General features: G+C 52.9%; 2 protein-coding genes across 17 annotated transcripts; one reads left to right on the top strand and one right to left on the bottom strand.

Moving 5' to 3' along the window:
* Positions 1-81: 81 nt before the first annotated feature.
* ATXN2L (ataxin 2 like) lies at positions 82-11,715 on the top strand. Of its 16 annotated transcripts, none has more exons than XM_033426108.2 (23): positions 83-645; positions 2,144-2,180; positions 2,398-2,454; positions 2,541-2,612; positions 3,012-3,162; positions 3,565-3,689; positions 4,540-4,631; positions 5,079-5,279; positions 5,890-6,065; positions 6,235-6,345; positions 6,901-7,095; positions 7,184-7,255; positions 7,506-7,576; positions 7,751-8,046; positions 8,125-8,194; positions 8,576-8,722; positions 8,847-8,919; positions 9,013-9,200; positions 9,552-9,681; positions 9,772-9,893; positions 10,059-10,271; positions 10,398-10,587; positions 11,215-11,715. In XM_033426108.2, the coding sequence occupies exons 1-23, from the start codon at positions 347-349 to the stop codon at positions 11,262-11,264; spliced, it is 3,138 nt and encodes a 1,045-aa protein (XP_033281999.1). In that variant the 5' UTR covers positions 83-346; the 3' UTR covers positions 11,265-11,715. The 16 variants fall into 16 exon arrangements, 13 of the variants coding, with proteins under 13 accessions (XP_012388171.1, XP_033281999.1, XP_004268675.1 ...); XM_004268627.4 differs by having other exon boundaries at positions 11,192-11,715; XM_049699353.1 differs by having other exon boundaries at positions 10,398-10,641.
* A 2,386-nt stretch (positions 11,716-14,101) lies between these two features.
* Positions 14,102-17,539, bottom strand: TUFM (Tu translation elongation factor, mitochondrial). The gene is made up of 10 exons (XM_004268621.3): positions 17,383-17,539; positions 17,086-17,280; positions 16,447-16,613; positions 16,131-16,235; positions 15,875-16,039; positions 15,595-15,727; positions 15,407-15,511; positions 15,156-15,307; positions 14,947-15,066; positions 14,102-14,468 (listed from the first exon to the last, which is right to left on the bottom strand). The coding sequence occupies exons 1-10, from the start codon at positions 17,423-17,425 to the stop codon at positions 14,295-14,297; spliced, it is 1,359 nt and encodes a 452-aa protein (XP_004268669.1). The 5' UTR covers positions 17,426-17,539; the 3' UTR covers positions 14,102-14,294.
* Between the last annotated feature and the right edge of the window lie 3,885 nt (positions 17,540-21,424).

Here is a 21,424-nt window from a genome sequence, read left to right as displayed (position 1 = left end):
CGGACAGCTCGCGCCGCCGCTCCCTCCTCTCCCCCCCCTTCGGGAGCTCCCGCCCGGGCGCTCTTCCCCCTCCCCTTTCCCCGGCGACGCGCACGCGCGCCAAGCCGGCTCGCGCCCTCTTGCTTTCCTCCGGCCCGCGAGACCCCCCCCCCTTCCGCCTCGCGGCGCTTCCTCGCACCGCGATCTTCTCTCTCCACCCCCGACACCGCGGGGCTCGCCCCCGCCCGCCAACGGCGGGTCCCCAGCTTCCCAGTCCCCGTCGTTTCCCGCGCTCTCCGGCGGGGGCCCAGCCCCGGCTTCCTCTCTCCCTCCCTTCCCCCTAATTCCCCTTCCGGACGCTGCCATCATGTTGAAGCCTCAGCCGCCACAACAGACCTCCCAGCCCCAGCAGCCGCCCCCCACGCAACAGGCCGTGGCCCGCCGGCCTCCCGGGGGCACCAGCCCTCCCAACGGCGGCCTCCCGGGGCCCCTGGCCTCCACCTCGGCTCCCCCAGGGCCTCCCGCCGCTGCTTCCCCCTGCTTGGGGCCTGCAGCCGCTGCCGGGAGCGGGCTCCGCCGGGGAGCTGAGAGCATCTTGGCGCCGCCGCCGCCGCCGCAGCAGCAACATCAGGAGAGGCCAGGGGCAGCGGCCATCGGCAGCGCCAGGTGAGGATGGGTGGGTTTCCGGGCGCTGGAGCCGAGGTGGCTGAGACACCGCGCGAGGCGGACTTCCAGCCTGGCCACCTTTGAGGGGCGCCAGGGGGAGTGGGGAAACCCCGGGAAGCTGGGGTTGGGCTCCTCAGGTCCAAACAGGTCGGAGGAAAAGGGCCCCCGGATGGCCACCGGGGCATTTAGGGGCCGTGTTCACCTCTGTGAGCCTAGTCAGGGCTCGGGACCTGGGCTTTAAGGGCAGGCAGGGCGCATCCCGCCAGCGGCGTCGGAACGAGGAGTTTGGGGGGGAGGGTGAAGAGGTGATCGGGGTCCCCGGCTCCATTACCACGAAGGGTCTGGCGGTCCCCGGCTTCAGCCAATGGGGAGTCAGCTGCGGGAAGGGGTCCCTGGCCGTAGCCAATGGAGGGGGGCGCGCGGCCCACAGTTTGGCCAATGGGGAGGGAGGGACTTGGGAGCGAGTTGCTACCTCCCCCTTCCCAGTCTGGCCAGTAGGAGGGGAGCAGGGTGGGCGGGGGGACGGAAGGAGGGACGAAGCTGGGAGGACTGCGGGTCGGGAACCTCCAGCGCGCGCGCGCGGTCTTCCCCTACGTGTGCGCGGATGCTGTGTCTTATGACCCGGCCATTCTCCAGCCCCGGGTAACATATAGGGCAGCTGCTGGGAGTGTGCGTGGACGGGATCGCCTGGTGGTGTTGGATGAGTGGTGGACACCCCACTCGGTTTCTTCTTGTGTGGGTGTATGGAATTGAGAGTGGAGGTACACGCAGGCGCAATGGGTTCTGATCGCGTGAGGGGGGGGTTGGAAGAGGCCCGTGGGCTTTAGTGCGCAGGCGCAGACCGGGCGAGGCTTCCCGGTGGATAGGTTTTGCGGCTGCGCTGTCCCCCAGCCCCGCCAACGGCCCCCCTGATCGCCCTCTTCAACCGCTGGTTACATCACCCAGCGAGGAGCAGGGTTACCGGGCGATAGGTGACCCCTCCCAGAGTGGGTAACAGGCTGAATGAGTAAAGAAGTCGAGAAGGGTGGATTATAGAGGGAGTACCGCCATCCTCCAGGGTTTAGGACGTAAAAATAATGGTCTTTTCTGTTTCGGAAGTAATATGCCTGAGCTAGGTAGTTCCAAATCTGCACTCTGTGAGTTTCCACCTTTACATCGGGGGTGGGTTATTTGTTGTCGAATATTGTAGCATTTGTCTTTTGGAAGCATGCAGCCCTGGCCCTCTTGCAGAAAGTGAGACGGTTGTGTTGAATTGGCTTCTTAAAGCAATTGACAACTGTTGATGATTGACTGGCATTTGGAGAAAATGGCTTTTAATGCCTGTGTTTCTCTCTCTATAAAGTGAGAATTTGAAAATCTTATTGATTAATTGGTTTGTACCCTAAATGATCATCTTCACATGGCATCTGGCTCTAGCATACCAAGTTCTTTGAAATCAGTTGTATAAGAGGGATTGAACATATTTAAATAACTAGTTTCTCATTTCTTTCTCTTACAGGGGACAAAGCACAGGAAAGGGACCCCCACAGTCACCGGTGAGTGCCTTTTCCCCCCTGCCTAAGGTACAGAGACCTAAAAGATGTATATGTGGGGGTATAGGGCAGATTAGGTGCAGAAATAGTCAGATGGGTTCAGAAGCGCAAGGGGCACAGCACATACAAGGTGGGTGTGCATGGAATGTGGACATTTTGAAGGAAGGTGAGATGGTGACTGGCTGTTCCTTTATTTGTCCCTCTCCTGTGTTACTGACAGGTGTTTGAGGGTGTCTACAACAATTCCAGGATGCTGCATTTCCTTACAGCTGTTGTGGTAAGTGGGTACCTAACCCCTAGGTTGAGGAATGTAATGCATCAGTTTGCTAAAGGCACTCTTCTTACCCCCCGCCCCCCTTTCAGGGCTCCACTTGTGATGTAAAGGTAAAGAATGGTACCACCTATGAAGGTATCTTCAAGACCCTGAGCTCAAAGGTCAGTGTATTCAAATTAGCTTAGCTTTGGAGTTACATGGGAGGAAGAGGGGGAGAATGAAATAGGCTCAGTTGCAGATATAAATTGAGTGGTGTTGGTCAGCATTGTGGCTGTACTCATTTTTGTAGGCCTGTGCCGGAATAGTGCTGCATGCACTTAAAAGATATGGGTTTGAGATTTGAGGGCTCAGTACTATGATGTTAAAATGCTCAACTTTAAAGATGTGAATTTTTAAGTTTGGGACTTTGGCTAAGTCCTGTGGCTGGTGTTGAGAAGACAGTGCACGTGAGAATGTGGTGTTGGGGAAAGTTTAGAAAGGGTAAAACAAAAGTAGTCATAGTTTTGTCTTCACATTTCTTGATCCTGACCCTTGGGTGTTGGGAAATGGGACTTTTGTAGTTTGAACTGGCAGTAGACGCTGTGCACCGGAAAGCATCGGAGCCAGCAGGTGGTCCTCGTCGGGAAGACATTGTGGACACCATGGTGTTTAAGCCAAGTGATGTCATGCTTGTCCACTTCCGAAATGTTGACTTCAATTATGCTACTAAAGGTATATTTTTGGGCCAGGGTGTTATGTCAGACCCACTTCTTGAGTAGAGGGCAGAGAACGTGATGACTTGTTCTCTCCTCCTCCCTCCCCCTCTTTACCATCTTCCTTTATCTCTGAGGAAGGTGGCTAGATTTTTCTTCTTGAGAATATGTCTTAGTGTCTGAGATGCAGGGGAAGGAGTTCCAGCCTTTGTTGTGGTTCTTCATAGTCTCCTTGCTTTGTTTCCAACTCCTTGCTCCTTCTGAACTCTTAGAATGAGGCTTTTTATGCCGTACCCCCCCTTGCCCCCACCCCCCAGACTCTGGCACACAGAAACCTTTCTTTACTCCCGTGGTGGGAGGGGTGTTGGAAAGAAGGCTGTGAAATATCACCTGACTCCTGATCTTCAATCTGCCCTCACAGACAAGTTCACTGATTCAGCCATTGCCATGAACTCGAAGGTGAATGGGGAGCACAAGGAGAAGGTGCTTCAGCGCTGGGAGGGGGGCGACAGCAACAGCGATGACTACGACCTGGAGTCTGACATGGTACAGTCTCCTTCCCTGAGAACCTGAGAGCTGGGGAGCTCTGCTCCCAGAATGTGGGTTGTTGACACTGCATAATTCTTGGAACCGAGCGTTGCTGGGGTGGGCGGGGGGGGGACCACTTTTACTATTGCTTGTTGATGGCAGTTAGAGTCCAATGGAAAATACAGAAAATAACAAAACAGAAATACCTGTTCTTCCATCATCTGTGATTGACAGCTGTTAACCTTTGCTTCAAGTCAGTTTCTTTCCAGCCTGGAAAAAAAAAAATATATAGATGAGATTGAGTACTGTGTAGGCCCATTTTCCTTTATCAGAACAACTACTGTGAACATTTAAAGTTGCTCATTAGTGAGCGCATTGTTATTTCACTGCATTAATTTGTCTAAAATTTACTTTTCTTATAGATTTTGAATTTTTCATGTTGGTCTGTGGATCTAGTCATTGCTCTTAACTGTTGTGTAGTGTCCTATTTATATACATGTACATGTATGTATATACAACAAATTGTATTTATCCCTTTCCTTACTGATTGGTGTTTCTTTGGGCATTATTTTGGTATTGAAAATAGCGCCTTAGTGAATTGTTAGAACATGTATCCCCATGTACGTATGCCAGAATTTCCCTGGGATATAAACCTGGAAACGGATGTTAGGTCTTAAAGACTTCTCTTTTGCTAGATATTGCCGGTTTGTACTACAGTCCGTAGTACTAGTTGACATTCCCACCAGCTGTGTTCCTTTTTTCACTCTTGATTTGGTCAGATTTTTAATCTTTCAACCTGATGGATGACAAAGACAGATTATTGTTGCTTTCCTTCCTGGGTTTTAAAACATTCTCCCTTTTCCTTTAGTCCAATGGATGGGACCCCAATGAAATGTTCAAGTTCAATGAGGAGAATTACGGCATAAAGACCACCTATGACAGCAGTCTCTCTTCTTACACGTGAGTGTCTTTTGGTACTTCTCATGTGGTACAGCTTGAGGTGTGGGGTCATCAAGAGAGGCGGGTGGGTCTCTAGGTGGAACATAGCTTTTGTACATGCTTTTCTGGGTGCTGGGTTGCCCACTCTCCACTCCTGATCTGCCTGTGAACTGCTCCTGCAGAGGTTTTCTCTTTTAACCTTGATTCCATGAGTAGAATTAACTGCTTTCTTGTCGATACTTTTCCTCTAAAACCTTAACAGATTTATATATGTGTCTAAGTGTCCCTCAGATTCAGAGATAGGCCTTGCTGCTCTGCCTGGGACCCTCCTAAATGCCAGTTCAATACATGCTGAGTTGTTGAAGGGTTTAAGCACCTACATATCTGAGCTGGTGATGGGACTGATAGAAATGTCTTCCCTTTTTCCCCTCTTGTCCTGTGGCACTGGGATGGTCGTGGTCCTCTCAGGGTGCCCTTAGAGAAGGACAACTCGGAAGAATTTCGTCAGCGGGAGCTGCGTGCAGCCCAGTTGGCTCGAGAGATTGAATCGAGCCCCCAGTACCGCCTGCGGATCGCCATGGAGAATGATGACGGGCGCACCGAGGAGGAGAAGCACAGTGCAGTTCAGCGACAGGGTTCAGGGCGAGAGAGCCCCAGCTTGGCATCTAGGTGATTACTAGGGGTGGCTGGTCCATGTGGGGCTCACCGTTTGGGCCAGGGCTTGGGCCAAGAGCTCGGTATACTCTTGTTGAAGCCTCACAGCCATATAGGTTTATACATAGTTATTCCTAGTTCTTAGGTTTAGGAGACTGAAGTCTAGAATCATTAGGTAATTTGCCCAAGGTAACAAGGCTAAAGCTTATGGATTAAGGACAGGTTTTTCTCAGCTTTTTGATACATGTTCTTTTTTCCTCTGCATATTCATTCATATGTTTTTCTACTCTTCCCTTTATGAAAATGAAACCAAAGTGTATAGTGTCTTATAAAAGCTGCACCTTAAACCACAGTGTGAAACTACCTTTCTTGTAGGCCAGGAGGGTTAGGATTGTGGAGTACTGGCTGCTTTGTTCTGGTCAGGGGTTGATGCAACATAAGGGCATAATCCTGGAGTCACAGAACACATAACCAGGACAGTTCGTCGAGTGCAAGAGTGCAGACAGCCGAAACCAGGCATAGTTGTGTGTGTGTGTTGAGGCAGGAGGTAGACTTTAGGAGGAGGGCTTCATCTTTGTAAAATGTGTTTTGTGGCTACTTAATGTTATTTGAACTCTCTCCCCAGGGAGGGAAAGTATATCCCTCTACCCCAACGAGTTCGGGAAGGTCCCCGGGGAGGAGTTCGATGCAGTAGTTCTCGGGGTGGCCGGCCTGGCCTTAGCTCTTTGCCACCTCGTGGCCCTCACCATCTTGACAATAGCAGCCCTGGCCCAGGTTCTGAGACACGCGGTATCAATGGAGGTGAGTTATGAAGGAGACTTGCTGGGGGCAGGGAACAGGAAGGTAAGGAGGTGGGGAAGACAATTAAAAGGATTTAGATGGGTTAGAAGGAAGGTGTGTTGATGGTAATGTAATAGCAAGAACTCTGCCTCTTTTTTCCCATCTTTAAAAAAAAAAAAAAAAAAATTAGGCCCTTCCCGCATGTCCCCTAAGGCACAGCGGCCTCTGAGAGGTGCCAAGACTCTGTCTTCCCCCAGCAGCAGGCCTTCTGGAGAAGCTTCTGTTCCACCTCCTCCTGCAGGTAAGATTCCAGTGGTGTTACATGAAGAAATGGATACAAATTTGTGAAGGGATGTAAGCATGTCAGTTGTTAGAATGCTGGGATGGGAGACAGTTTCGAGATGTGATGAAAGGTGTTTTGGAGGCTTGGATTTATGCTTTTTAGGAAATAATTTTTCAGTTTCCCTCGTGTAGAAATCCCAGCGTGGCAATCCATGGGTTGTGTCTGGCCAGCAGATGTCTTTTGTTTAAATTAGTTGCCAACATTTTAAGACAGGAGAAAACATAGAAAATTTCTAATTTCTTTTGAAATACAGAAAGTTCTGCCAACACTGAACCTGTCTTGCTGCATAGCTCTGGTTGGCTGGAACTGAGTCATGCCTGTCCCTTTCAGCATTCCAGTCGTTCATGGTAGCCATGAAGCCATTTTACCTGCTTACCCTATCTGCCTTGCCCTTCTAAGTATTTAGGTTTGTGACCTTGTGGATAAACTTTTCTTGGTGTTTCTGGTGAGTCCCCGGTACCCATTGCTCATTGACCAGCAGTAACTATCACGTCGCTCTCCCTTTTCTTCCAGTAGGCCGGATGTACCCCCCACGCTCTCCCAAGTCAGCTGCCCCTGCCCCAATCTCAGCTTCCTGTCCTGAGCCTCCCATCGGCTCAGCAGTACCGACCTCTTCAGCTTCCATCCCCGTGACATCATCAGTTGGGGATCCTGGAGTAGGCTCCATTTCCCCAGCTTCTCCAAAGATCTCACTGGCACCCACAGATGGTAAGAGCCACCTGCTTGAGGGCCGTGGACAGTGGGAAGTGTGGTTCTGGAGAGAAGGGCCTTCATGCATCTCTCCTTTCTTGTTCAGTAAAAGAACTCCCAGCCAAGGAACCTGGGAGAACGCTGGAGTCCCAGGAGCTGTCCCGGATAGCAGGGAAAGGTGAGGATTTTTTTTTTTTTTTTTTTTTTCTGCCAGAGTCTATTATCCCTTGGATTAGGACAGACTTTCAGTTAGGAAAGTTGTTGGGATTCAGAAGAAGACAACGTGTATCAGCCCTCTGATCCTAACTTAAAGGGCTCTAAAGAGCTCTTCTTCTTGTTTTCCGTGGTTTCTTTGTCCTTTGGGGTGCTGTGTAGCCACCTTCGAGAAAAGAAATGTATATTTTTTCCTTTTTTGGTATTTCTCATAGTCCCTGGCCTTCAGAACGAGCAGAAACGCTTTCAACTGGAAGAACTGAGAAAATTTGGGGCCCAGTTTAAGGTGAGAAAAGTGTGGGAATGAGCTAGGATGTTAGGATGGAGATGAAGGGGGTTATGGAATAGGCACTGGTGGCACCAAGAGGTGAGAGCAAGCAAAGATGAAGGAAGGAAGGGGGGCTTGGGGTCTGGACTGGACAGTACTCTGTATGTTGTGTATGTGTTTCTCTCCTTCCAGCTTCAGCCCAGTAGCTCCCCTGAGACCAGCCTGGATCCTTTTCCTCCCCGGATCCTAAAGGAGGAGGCCAAAGGGAAGGAGAAGGAGGTTGATGGTCTTTTGGCTTCAGAGCCCATGGGGTCCCCTGTTTCCTCCAAGACAGAATCCATATCGGATAAGGAGGACAAACCACCCCTGCCACCAGCAGGAGGCGCCGAAGGGCCGGATCAGCCCCCACCGCCTTGCCCAAGCCAAACCAGTAGCCCCCCAGTGGGCCTCATCAAGGGAGATGACAAGGATGAGGGCCCTGTTGCTGAGTGAGTGGGGTGGGGAGCTGGGTGGGTATCGGGTGATGAGGGGAAACCGTGAGCATTTACTTTATTTTTCTCTCATAGACAAGTGAAGAAGTCAACATTGAACCCTAATGCCAAGGAGTTCAATCCCACTAAGCCGCTGCTGTCTGTGGTGAGATGGGCTGGGGGCATGTGGGCTTCGGGTTCCGTGAGGGAGACTTGGGAGCAGGTGCTAGAGCAGTGCGGGGCGGGGGCACCTGACTGTCAGGCAGCGAGAGGTGACAGAGTCTGGTAGTTAGGACACGGGCCCACTGACTCCGCGTGATCCTCTGTGCCTGCAGGCTTTGTGATCTCAGGCCACTTAACCTCTCTGTCTCAGGTTCCTCACCTGTAATTTGAGAAAGCTCATCTCATAGGGTTTGACGTGAGGCTTAACCAAGAAAAAGCATAGGATGTGTTGGGCGCACAGCACTCCGTGGATGCTGTTGACTGGGGGGGGGGGGTACGAAAGTCATTAAGATATCTTACACGTGTCCACCTTTGTCTCTCACAGAATAAATCCACCAGTACTCCAACTTCTCCTGGGCCCCGGACTCATTCAACTCCCTCCATCCCGGTGCTGACAGCAGGCCAGAGTGGGCTATATAGCCCCCAGTACATTTCCTACATACCTCAGATCCACATGGGACCAGCTGTTCAGGTGAGAGAAGAGACTGGGTGGCCCAGGGTAAGAGGTTTGGCTGGGCTACCTGAGGGACCGAGTCACACCTGTTCTGAGCATTGATAAGCAAGTCGTTCAGTCTCACCTGTGTTCTTGTCCCTAGGCACCTCAGATGTATCCATATCCTGTGTCCAACTCAGTGCCTGGACAGCAGGGCAAGTACCGGGGAGCAAAAGGTGAGCAGGGTCAGGAGGGGCAGGCGGTGGCACTGCCTGGTGCCTGCTGGCAGATGGAGCTTGAGCTCTGCACTATTTTCCCCCCACCGGCAGGCTCCCTGCCCCCCCAGCGCTCGGACCAACACCAGCCAGCCTCAGCCCCTCCGATGATGCAGGCCGCCGCCGCTGCTGGCCCCCCTCTGGTGGCTGCCACACCTTATTCTTCCTACATCCCCTACAATCCACAGCAGTTCCCAGGCCAGCCCGCCATGATGCAGCCCATGGCCCACTACCCCTCGCAGGTGACTGAGGCGCGGGAGGAGAGAGGGGTGCAGAGCCCCCGCTTCTTAGGAAGCCCGTCTTCTCCATCTCCCAGACTCCGGGAGCTGGCGAGGGAGGCAGGCAGAGTTCTGGGTGGTGGTGTCCCACTTGGGCTTCAGTCCTGGCTCTGGTAAGACCTGTGCAAGGCAGTGGATCCCTGGGCCTTAGTAGTGCTACACTTTATAGGGAAAAAGACTTAGTAGGGTTATTGTGAACGGGAAGCAGGATGGTCGTGATGAGACCAGGGTAGCGCTGTTCCCAGGGTGCTCGGCAGCAGGCTACGCCTCCCGAGCCCTCCGCCGAGCCGACCGCTCCTCTCCTTGCTCCTCTAGCCGGTGTTTGCCCCCATGCTTCAAAGCAACCCACGCATGCTGACGTCGGGGAGCCATCCCCAGGCCATTGTGTCGTCCTCCACCCCTCAGTACCCTTCTGCAGAGCAGCCCACCCCCCAAGCCCTTTATGGTGAGTTCTGTACCCTTCCCACTCCCGGCTGTGGTCCTCGGCCCCCTCCAGTGTGCTCAGCCCTGATTCTCTCCCCCTTTCCTGCTGTAGCCACTGTTCACCAGTCCTATCCACACCATGCCACGCAGCTCCATGCCCACCAGCCGCAGCCGGCCACCACGCCTACTGGGAGCCAGCCGCAGTCCCAGCATGCAGCCCCCAGTCCCGTCCAGGTGCCTGCCATGGGGGATCCAAGTGGGCGGGGCAGGAGTGAGTGGCTGCAAGAGGGATAGGGTAGGGATCATTCCCCAGCGGGGAGGGAGGACCAGGGGTCAGCAAGTGGTAGGCCGGGGGACCGGAGAAGGAAGTGGCACTCACCCTCCACTTCTCCTTGACAGCACCAGGCGGGGCAGGCCCCACACCTGGGCAGTGGACAGCCACAGCAGAACCTGTACCACCCAGGGGCCCTGACAGGCACGCCGCCTTCTCTGCCGCCGGGACCTTCTGCGCAGTCCCCTCAGAGCAGCTTCCCCCAGCCAGCCGCTGTGTATGCTATCCATGCCCACCAGCAGCTGCCCCACGGCTTCACCAACATGGCCCATGTTACCCAGGTAAGAGCCCACGTGACCTGCTTTGCCACAAGGACCTGAACCCTCTGTGCACCTTTCACTTCAGGCTCCTGACACTGGGATTTTCAGAGCCCGTGTCTGAAAGGTGCCGCTTTTTGTTCTCTGCAGGCCCATGTCCAAACTGGAATCACAGCAGCCCCGCCCCCTCACCCTGGGGCTCCCCACCCGCCCCAGGTGATGCTGCTGCACCCACCCCAGAGCCATGGGGGCCCCCCCCAAGGCGCGGTGCCCCAGAGTGGGGTGCCTGCACTCTCAGCTTCCACACCCTCACCCTATCCCTACATCGGACACCCCCAAGGTGAGCAGCCTGGCCAGGCGCCTGGATTTCCAGGAGGAGCCGATGACAGGATTCGTGAGTTCTCGTTAGCTGGGGGAATTTGGCATGGAAGAGCTGATGGGCTGCAGGTGGGGCAGGATGCACGGGTTCTGGGTGGGGAGTGAGGGGTCTTGGAGGCAGGGCTGTCCCACAGGGCGCCTGCCGACCTGCACCTGTCTGTGAAGTATGTAGGGTGGGCAGAAGCCACAGTCGCCGCCGCCAGGGGCTTGCTCCTGGCTCTGTCCTTTGCTTCCCTCCGTCCTCGCTCAGTTGTGATCCAGCAGCCCCCCTCCCCACTGCCTCCCCAGCTCTCAGTGACCCCGACTGTCTCCTGACTTAGCCGAGGTAAGGTCAGCGCAGCAGACAGGGCCAGGCTGGGGTGTGGGGGGCTGAGCTGGGCACATGAGGAAGGGCTCTGGCTCACTGGGAAACGGCGATTGATCTGTGCTTCTGACAGCCCCATGAGACACCTTGAGGAGGCGCTCCTACCAGCACTGCCCCACACCCCGCACTGGACGGCACTGGATGCAGGGACAGCTGCTTGGGTTCTAATGCTCCTGCTCTCTTCTCTTTCCCCTCCAACCAGTTCAATCTCATCCCTCCCAGCAGCTCCCCTTCCACCCCCCGGGGAACTGAAGATTGTCCTGGCCGCGACCTGAGACCTCCATGAGTGGAGGGAAGAGTGACCTATGTCTCTTCCCCCAGCAGCTCGGACCAGTCCCAGCCCCCCAATCCCCCTTTCCCCCCGGGGGCGGGGGGAGCTGGGGAATTCCTGCCAAGCACCTTGAATGGGAAGGGGGGCCTCAAAGTGGGCAGGGCCGGGGTCCAGCGGGGGTGGGGGATTCCTGCTCTGCCCCTGCCCATCCCCACCCCATCTTGCCCTTCCATCCTCTCATCTATCCCCCCCCCCGCTGGAGACGAAGATCTTTTATTTTCTATTATTTATAACCTCAGACTTGGGCCCCCTGTTCTTTCTTCCCCATTAACTTGAATGACCTGCGTGAGAGACACAGATGCCCCACAAAGGATGGTTGGACAAGGACTTTTACTTTTTATTACATAAAAATATTTAAAAAAAATTAAAAAAAATAAAATTTTAAACTAACTTAACCCGCTTATAGTTTCCTCTTTGGAGAATAGTGAGATCGCAGCTCCGTTTTACGTGGTTCCCAAGGTGGGGCAGTGTAACAGTACAGCCCAAAGATGCCTTTCTGGCTCTGTAAGTGCTGCACAGGTCACCCAGTCTCTGTGGCTGTTTTCTCCCCTCAAAGTTGGCCTCATAGGTATGGTTTGAGGTTTTCATTTCTGATATAAGTACTTCATGAGTTATGTCTACCTCTTTACACTGAAAAGTACATTTAGTGTTTTGGGCCACTGGAAATAAGGGCCTGACTGGTACACAGCTGAGAGGTCTTGGGTGTGGGTGAGAGCTGTAAGATGAAGCTGCTGGTGAAAGTGGGGAGAGGGCTGAACTGAGCCAGGCTGAGGGGAGCAGGAGCTAAATGAGGAAGAGGGGAGGCAAGTATGGGATGGAGAAATAACAGGCTGCAGAAGAGGGGGTTCTTTCAGAGACGGAATTCTTACTATAGGACCTGGCCTTGGTTTCTTGTCTATAAAGTGAAGATTCACCCTTAGAGGTTAGAGGATGGGACTGGTGTTCAGTTATAGGCAGAGAAAATTGGCTGAGACCAGGGCAGGAAGAATGAAGTTAGATATTGGGGGAGAATTCCCAAGTGTGAGTATCTGAAACCTGGTATTTGGCAGGCATGGCACTGGGGAAGACAGGCGAGGTGTTTAAAGAGGCGAGGAGAGAAAGGGGTTATCTGTAGCAGCTAACTGTCTGTTAAAAATGGGCTGGTGTGGGGTTCCAAGTGACTGGAGCTGTCTTAGGGGCCATCCGTTGGGGTTGGGAGGCAGCCCATGATGGAAGAAACAGGAGCAGGAAAGCCTCCAATTGGGCTCCTGATGTTTGCAGTGCAGATGGAGACAGGTTTCTGTAGTCCTGGGAGAGGTGTAATTGCAGGCATTCCTGAGTAGCCCTTCTGATGATAATTTATTCCTAAGAGCAGAAGTCTTGAAGTTGGAAGGGAACTAAGCCTCCCCCTCCGTCAGGAATCCTGAGAAACCCTTCAGCCTCACCTTGGACACTGAAGAGGGTAAAACAAGTAACCTCGCTTTACTGTTGGACAGTACTTTTCATGAAGTTCCTTTGTCCTCTCAAGTTTGCCTCGTTCTGGAATCACCGATCAGGCTTTTTCAAAACAGCTCTCAGGTTGGGCCCAAGACCACCCTCCCTTCTGAGCTGCTTGTGAACAGGTTGTCGGTCCTGAATATACTCATTTGTCAGGATCCAAGTTTGAAAGGGTGCCCATTAATCCCTGCTGAATGTTACCTTTTTTGTTGGGGGTCAGCATCTGACCGGTAATTTCAAGTTTTTATAAGTCGCAGCACTTTTTTCTTTTGGGCCGTGCCATGCAGCTTGTGGTATCTCAGTTCCCCGACCAGGGATTGAACCCTGGCCCTGGGCAGTGAAAGCAGAGTCCTAACCACTGGACTGCCGCAGAATTCCCCCAAATCTCAGCATTTTACTCCCTGTGTATTTGATAAACAGACCTTATTAATGTTAAATATAAGTAAATGTTGAAAATGAAACTTTCATGCTATAATTTTTTTTTTAACTTGGACGAAATATTTTATTCACTTTCAGTAACCATAACTTCAGTTATGATTGATTGTTCCCAGCAGGATATGCTATAGTTTCTCACTCCTGTTTGGAATTAGTGATATGGTGGTGGTAACCCATCAAGCAAATTATGTATTTACCAAGTGTATTTTATGTGCTGGGTAAGATGCAGTTCCCAGTATCAAGCTTAAATAAAGGCAGCTAGACATTAACAGCCTAACTACTCAGAGGAAACCAGGTGGGTGTGGCACCTGAACTGGGCCCAAGCTACAACCACTTTCCCGGTATCTCCCAGTAGGATATCCAAAATATAGCCTATTACATGTAGCGTTTTGCTAGGCAATCAGACAAAGCTCACAGAATAGCTTCCAATCCTAATTCAGCTTCTCTGCCTTTTCTCAAGTTGTCACGGCAGTGGTGACAGCTTTAAGACAGGAGCTTTTCCACCCTGTACCATAGATGAACTCTTGAGGCTAGAGAGGTGATCTCAGTTCAAATGGCTCAGGGATCTCCCAAGCTATGTGTCCAGCTCCATTTTTTTTTTTTTTTTCTTTTTTTGCGGTACGCAGGCCTCTCGCTGCTGCGGCCTCTCCCGTTGCGGAGCACAGGCTCCGGACGGCGCAGGCTCAGCGGCCATGGCACACGGGCCTAGCTGCTCTGCGGCACGTGGGATCTTCCCGGACCGGGGCACGAACCCGCGTCCTCTGCATCGGCAGGCGGACTCTCAACCACTGCGCCACCAGGGAAGCTCCAGCTCCATTTTTATATTCCTCATCCTCTCCAGTGTGTACAAACAACACAAGGCAAACAAACTAGCTTTCTATTCACAGAACAGTTTATTGACCTACCTCACCTGGCCGGCCACGTGGCCCTCTGGCCAGGGGAAGTGTCAGTCTAGCCGCAACTCGGCTGGGCTGCAGCCTCTGCCCTGAGAAGGGGGCACGAGAGGCAGGAAAGAACACTGGCCAGGGCAGCCACACAAGACAGCCCCAGCAGAGGTCCAGACTCAGCTCCACTTGATGTTCTTGTCCGCCTCGGTCATGGCTGGCGTGTCAGTGACGAGGCCAGTGCCGATGGTCCGGTTGCCATCTCGCAGGGTGAAACGGTGGCCTTTTTCTAAGATCATTGGCTGCCGCAGGATTAGGGTGAGCTTCAGGTCCTCCCCGGGCATGGCAAGCTCCTGGAGGGCAGAGACAAGGACCACTCATGTTCTTCAGGATGCCTCCATTCCCTGTTTGCTACCAACGAGGTTAAAGGTATGGGAAAATGAAGCAGAGTGACGATTCCTTCTGGGGATACCTTCATCCCAGCCGTTAGGCACATGCAAACAGCATACGCAAAGGCAGGAAAGGACTGGTGATTAGTGTTGCTAACATTTTTCTTGAGAAAAAAATGTTTAGGGAATTTTGGGTTATACAAGTTTCTTAGTTACAGGGCTTCTCTGATCCCTTATGTAAAATACACTGGAACTCTCAACCACAGGAACTTTTCTGGGAAATCTTTGTGGGTAAATGCTACCAAAGCTAAGGAATACTGGATGAAGACTCATTCCCCCTAAATCCACTGATCCAGGCCCTTCCGTCACCAGTTCCACCTGCATCATCAGCCAGCTTCTCTTTAGGAGGGAAAAGTCCCCCACGCCGTCATATACATCGTACCTTCCCTGGAGGCAGGACAACCCGACAGGCCATGTCCCAAGTCAGGGAGAACATGACAGGCATGAAGTGGGATACAAAGGGCTTGTGGCGGCCACCCTCCTCCTTACTGAGAATGTACACCTGTGAGAGAGAACGACAGTGGAGCTGGGCGTGGCTGGAAGCACCGAGCCTCTCCACAGTGCCTGCCCACCATCGCAGGGAGCCCTCACCTGTGCCTCCACCTTCTGGTGGGGCTGGATGGAACCTGGCTTGGCCATGACCAGGCCACGCCTCAGGTCCTCCCGCTTCAAGCCGCGGACCAGGGCCCCAAGGTTGTCGCCTGCCTCTGCCCTCTCCAGGCTCTTGTGGAACATCTCGATTCCTAGGAGGGAGGAGGGTGTGGGGCAGAGGGAAGGCACAAGGGGTCTGCGAGGGGAGGGGTAATCCTGGAGCCCCTGTGTCCCAAGGCTTCCTTCTGTACCTGTCACCACACTGCGAATATTCTTGCTATGTCCCAGGAACTCACACTCATCTCCCCTCTTCAAAATGCCACGCTCTAGTGTGCCTGTCACCACCGTGCCCCGGCCTGGGAGAAACAGGACAGGATATCAGGGACCCCGGGTGAAGCTTCTGTGAGGGGAAGGGAGTGCAAATGAGCAGGGTCCTCACCGGGGATAGAGTACACTGACTCTATAGGCAGCAGGAAAGGCTTCTCCAGGTCCCGGGTGGGCACTGTGATGTGAGTGTCCACAGCATCCAGCAGCTTCTGCACAGACTTCAGGCCTAGCTCAGGGTCACGTTGCTATGAGCGGGAGGTGACAGGACGCTGAAACTTCCATTCTGCTCCTCTTACTTGCCAAGAGCCAGTCTCCAGACTCAGAGCAGAGCTCTGACGCCCATCCAGCCCCATCCCCAGCCAGCAGTAGCTCCTGCCCGACCCCGCCCTCACCTCAAGGGCACAGAGGGCAGAGCCAACGATGATCGGAGTCTCCTCCCCTTTGTAGCCCAACTCAGTGAGCAGTTCCCTGATCTCCAGCTCCACCAGCTCCACCATCTCAGAGTCCTGCACAGCATCCGCCTTGTTCACATACACCACCACATGCTCTACGCCAACCTGTAGGTGGGGAAAGACATAGAGATGGTGTCCCGAGTGGCCCAACGCCGCCCCCCCTTCCTCCTTCCACCCGTACCCAGGCTCTGGGTACCTGTTTGGCCAGTAATAAGTGTTCTCGGGTCTGGGGCATGGGGCCATCGTTGGCTGCCACCACCAGGATACAGCCGTCGAGGGGGGCTGTGCCTGTGATCATATTCTAGGGAGAGGAGAGGAGAGGAAACACTCAGTGTAGGTCAGTGAACTCCTCAGCTCCCCAGCCACCTCCTTACCACCTGCTGTGACTGGCCAGGCCCACAGGTCCATGATCTCAAAACCATACATCTCAAGTATCTTAACCTCCTCCCCACAAGCCTAACATTTTTCCCGAGGCGGGGGCAGTTCCAGGCCCTGTCCCCAGCAGCTCCCACCTTAACGTAGTCTGCATGACCGGGACAGTCAGTGTGGGCGTAGTGGCGCGCAGCGGTGCTGTACTCCACATGGGCGGCATTGATTGTGATACCTCGGGCTCGCTCCTCCGGGGCGTTGTCAATCTCCTCGTATTTCTTAAATTTGGCCCCACCTCCCTCGGCTAAAACTAATGGAAGGGAGGGAACACACATTTCAGCTAAAGTTCCACAGGTAGAGGAGGGGCTCAGGCCACACCCCTGGGCCCCTCCTACCTATACAAAGGACAGTCTGGGAGAAGCAGGCTTCCGAGACGCCCTCCTTCAACTCCTGGAGCAGAGGTAACTTCAGGTCAGAAAGAAAGGTTATAGGGCCTCAAGGGCCATCCCTGTGACTTCTCTAGGGTAACACCTCTGCTTACACGGCAGTCCCCAGGGCTGGAGGTAGGCCATTCGGGGTCCCCCAATTTATGCATCACAAACTTCTTCATGTCTACGGGAAATCTGTTTCCTGCATGCTGCAACCTACTGTCCGCCCGAGTTCCGGCGCCTGGGGTCACACTAAACACCTCTAGCAGCCTCTCCGCGGGTCCCACCTCCCTGGCTCCAGGTCCCGCCAGCAGAGCGGGCGCTGCCGGAAGCCTCCACCCCAACCCTGCTTACTTTTCGTGATGGCCGCGGTCAGTGTGGTCTTGCCGTGGTCTACATGGCCAATGGTACCCACGTTTACATGGGGCTTGTCGCGCACATAGATCTTCTTGGCCTCCACAGCCAGGCCGCGGCACAAGAGGGGCAATGCCGGGCCCTTCAGCGGCCGCAAAAGGCCCTTCAGCAGTGGGATCGGGCCGGCGCCGAGACCTGCCGGGGCAGAGGCTTGGAGTCAGGGCGCTGGTCTGAGCCCGGCCGCTCCCGAAGAACCCACGTGAACCCGGGCCGCAATCGCCCCCCCCGCCCCCTCACCGCTGAAGAGGGGCGTCGCGCGCAGCACCGTCGAGGCCGCCATTGTGGTCGTACTGATGCCCGGACTAGTGTGTACCGGGCACTGGCGGCGGCGCGTGCGGTAAGCAAAGGACAACTGTGGATGGAAGTCGCTTCCGGCGGAAGTGAGGGCCGAGAGGGCAAGTCTGGGAGTTTCTAGCCCCCAATCTCTATGGCCCCGTCAACTTCCGGGCGCGGGACGTAAGACGTCCAGGAAGGTGCTGATGGCTCTCGGCTGGGTGAGGGTAGAGAAGGTTTCCAAGGCGCCCTCGGGCCTCGCGGGCTCAGGGCCCACGCAGTTCTCTCTGGTGGCACCGGGGGGCGATGTGGAGCGTCCCACAGCGCACCTGCGCCCCGGAGGCTCATGGGCGTTGTAGTTCCCAGGGCGGCGAGCTGTGCTGGCACTTAGCGTGGGAGGGCGAGGCCAGGTCTGGAGGCACGGTCCCGTCCTCCTTGAGGCAGAAGCGGTTGTCCCGGCGTGGATGACTCTGGAGTGTCCTGGCCCCGAACCCCGTGGAGTGTGACCCACTGCGCGGGTTTGGCGACAGATCTGGCGGCCGTGTGTCGCAGCTGGAGGTAGGACCAGGCCCTGCGGCCTGGCTGAGGAAGACCGTCCTGGGAATCTTTCGGAGGTGGGGCTCTAGTATGACCCATCTCTCCGCTAAGCCTTTGTTTTCTTATCTGTAAAATGGGAATAGTAGTATCTACTTCATAAGGAGATGCTGACATCTGGCTCTGAGAGGAAATGAGCTGGGCAAGAGACAGAAAAGGGCTCCAGAAGCCTCCAGGTCCCACAGTCTTTGACCCTCAAATACCCTCGCTCCTGGCTCACAGCCTGAGGCGACAAAGTTTGCCGTCCACCCTTGTGGACCCTCAGCAGCCCAGAGAGTAATTCCCTCGATCGTCTTACCACCCACCCGATTTTATAGATGACCAGGTGAGAGACAAACTTCTAGTGCCTTTAAGGGCAGCCTGAGTCTTTCTTGTTCCCGCTGTGTCCCTGGCTCCTACCACAGGGCGGGGCACTCAGTGAGTACTCAATAAATGTCTGTTGACTGAATGAATGAGTGCAAGGATGACCTTTAACTTTCACATCCATCATCTCATGACCCTGGGATGATAATAGCAGCTGCTTAACCTTGATTGATGTTTCCGAAACGCATCAGAGCCTAAGACTCAATTGACGGTGTCTGTTTCAAATAGATTCCTTAATTCCTCCCTTGGAGATTATGATTCAGTAGTGTCTGGGCATAGGCAAGGAAACTATATTTTTAACACACACAAACACCCTTGTTAAGCTCAGAGGAGTTTGGGAAACTCAGAATTAGAGACTTTTATGGAACAGACGTTGTGGAAATGCTTCATATTGGTTCACATTCAATGCTCCCAGTGTTATCGTGTGTAATAGGAGCCATTATTTACCTCATTTTAACAATGAGAAAACTGAACATAGGGTGACCAAGGAGCCCAACACAGCTAACCTCCAAAAGAGTGTGCACTTAGCCACTGCACTGTACTATAATTTAACTGTCATTTTACAATGAGAAACTTGCTAAGAATTCTGTCCTCCTGGCCCTCCAAACCCATCAGCTCTGCTTACGAAGGGTTGGTACAGTATAAAAGGGTTCTCTTTGTCCCCAGCCTGTACCTCAGTCACTCCTGGGAATTTCCTAAGACACTATTGTCTGCCACCAGGATGTGAGATTTTGGGGGTTGGTACTTGAACTGATGCTTACTATTTTAGTGGTGCTGTATTTATTTTAATGTGTATTAGTTTGACAGAAAGACTGGCATTGTAAATATTGAGTTGAAAAAATGAATCAATTTGAAAAACAATACTTGGTAGGTAAAATGGGTGGTATGAATATATGGCAAATTTGGGGAGAGGTGAACATGAATGATTGAAATTTGCAAAACACAGTGCCCGGAAAAGAGTCCAAAGGGAGAGAATTTCTTGTAGAGCTATTGAGTGTAGCATCCTCTGTAATAGTCAGGAGTCTTGATTTACAGATAACAGAATTTACAGGGGCTGGTTTGAGAAGAAAGGGATTTGTTTAAAAGTGGTAGGCAGCTTGGGACTTCCCTGGTGGTCCAGTGGTTAAGAATCTGCCTTCCAGTGCAGGGGACGCAGGTTTGATCCCTTGTGAGGGAACTAATATCACACATGCTACAGGGCAACTAAGCCCGCGTGCCACAACTACTGAGCCCACGCACCACAACTAGAGAGAAGCCCGTGTGCCGCAGTGAAGAGCCCACTTGCCACAACAAAAGATCCCTCATGCTGCAACTAAAGGCCGATGCAGCCAAATAAACAAATCAATAAATAACAAAAAAAAGTGGTAGGCAGCTTATAGACTTGTGGGGCAGGCTGCAGAAATGGCTCCTAAGCCATAGAACTGATCTGATAAGAAAACCGCTGCTACTGCCACTGCCACCAAACACTAAATGCCAGAACTTAGACTTACCTGTAACAGTGACTGCTTATGGCACTGAAGCCGCTTTTGCATCAAGAAAGTGACCTTCTCTCTGGGCTTCCCTGGTGGCACAGTGGTTGAGAGTCTGCCTGCTCATGCAGGGGACATGGGTTCGTGCCCCGGTCCGGGAGGATCCCACATGCCGCGGAGCGGCTGGGCCCGTGAGCCATGGCCGCTGAGCCTGCACGTCCGGAGCCTGTGCTCCGCAACGGGAGAGGCCACGACAGTGAGAGGCCCCCGTACCGCAAAAAAAAAAAGAAAGAAAGTGACCTTCTCTCCTCCCCCCAAAGCCAGGCAAATTCAAAGGCTCACGTGGATGTGTCTGGAGAAGTTTAGATCATCATATTTCAGTGTTCTTGTATCAGAGGAGGCTGAGGGATGTATTTTTCTAACTTTGTTGTAAGAACAAGACTGATAGCAGGGAATTTCTCCAGATGTCCAGCCATGCTTATGACCAATACCACAGTGAAAGAGCAGAATGAATACAAATACCCAGTACGTGGATACAGTAGCATAAATTTTGGCCTAGCCACTAGATGAAATGTTGGGCTCAGGGTTGCAGAGACAAGAGCCAGCCACCTGTGAAAATGCCTGTGAGCAGTGTTAAATGAAAGAAGTTTGGCCCCTATAAAAAAAAAAAATAGCAAGTGTACAAGGTGGGAGTGGGGACAAAGTGGAAAACAATTCTGATTTTAGGAGGCTGTAATTTGCTTGGAGAAGGAGAGATTTTTCTTGCAAACATTTCTTTTATGTGATTACAGTTAAAGAAGTTTTTTGTGCAGAATCTTGAACTCTTTAAAAAAGATGCTCTTGAAATCAAATGACCTTCTTGGTCTCCCCAGCAGTGCATTCATTCTGCTCTATGACAGACACTTTGAGCTCCTGCTTAACAACTATTTTTTCCATCTTCCTGCAGTCAGGACCCTGATTTTGTTCAGGTGGCCCTTTCCCCAGTTCCAGGAATAAATCCTGACAGGGCTAGCCCACTTCTGCTGGTCTTATTCTCCTTGCCAGGGGGTTTGTTTAGGGTTACGTGTGTGATTCCTTTGGGGCTAGTGATTGGTAAGAGGGTATCTACCTTGGGGAGGGCTTCTAGGAGAGGATCCCTCACTTTTAAGAAGGAGACACTGGTGAGATGGACATCCTTCAGATTCTGGAAGTTGTTGGGTCTGGATGGGAAGCCTGGAACTACTGTGCCCATCGTGCTCCCAGTCCATGATGAAGCCAAAATCCAGAAGAGGGCAAAGCGAAGAGGATCTTAGAAGTCTGGACTCCTCATGGTGTGAGATAACAAATGTCTTTATTGTTTAAGCCAGACTGTGTCAGAGTTGTCTCTTACTTGCAGCCAGATACACCCTAACAGATAAGTCTGCCTTACAGCACTTGGTACCCTGAGACATATTTCTTGGTTTCACTTGTCTGAGACTGAGTGACTTGAGTAGGGCAAGGACTGGGCTTCCTTTATCTCCGTATACTCTGTGCCTGGCCACAGTAGGCCTCTGTGCATGTTTACACTTGAACTATATTAATGAGCCTTCCAAACCGAAGGG

Source organism: Orcinus orca, chromosome 16 (genome assembly GCF_937001465.1).
Source record: "Orcinus orca chromosome 16, mOrcOrc1.1, whole genome shotgun sequence".
Lineage (NCBI taxonomy): Eukaryota > Metazoa > Chordata > Mammalia > Artiodactyla > Delphinidae > Orcinus > Orcinus orca.
The sequence above is the reverse complement of the archived record's forward strand: the minus strand, read 5'-3'. Positions and strand labels throughout refer to the sequence as shown.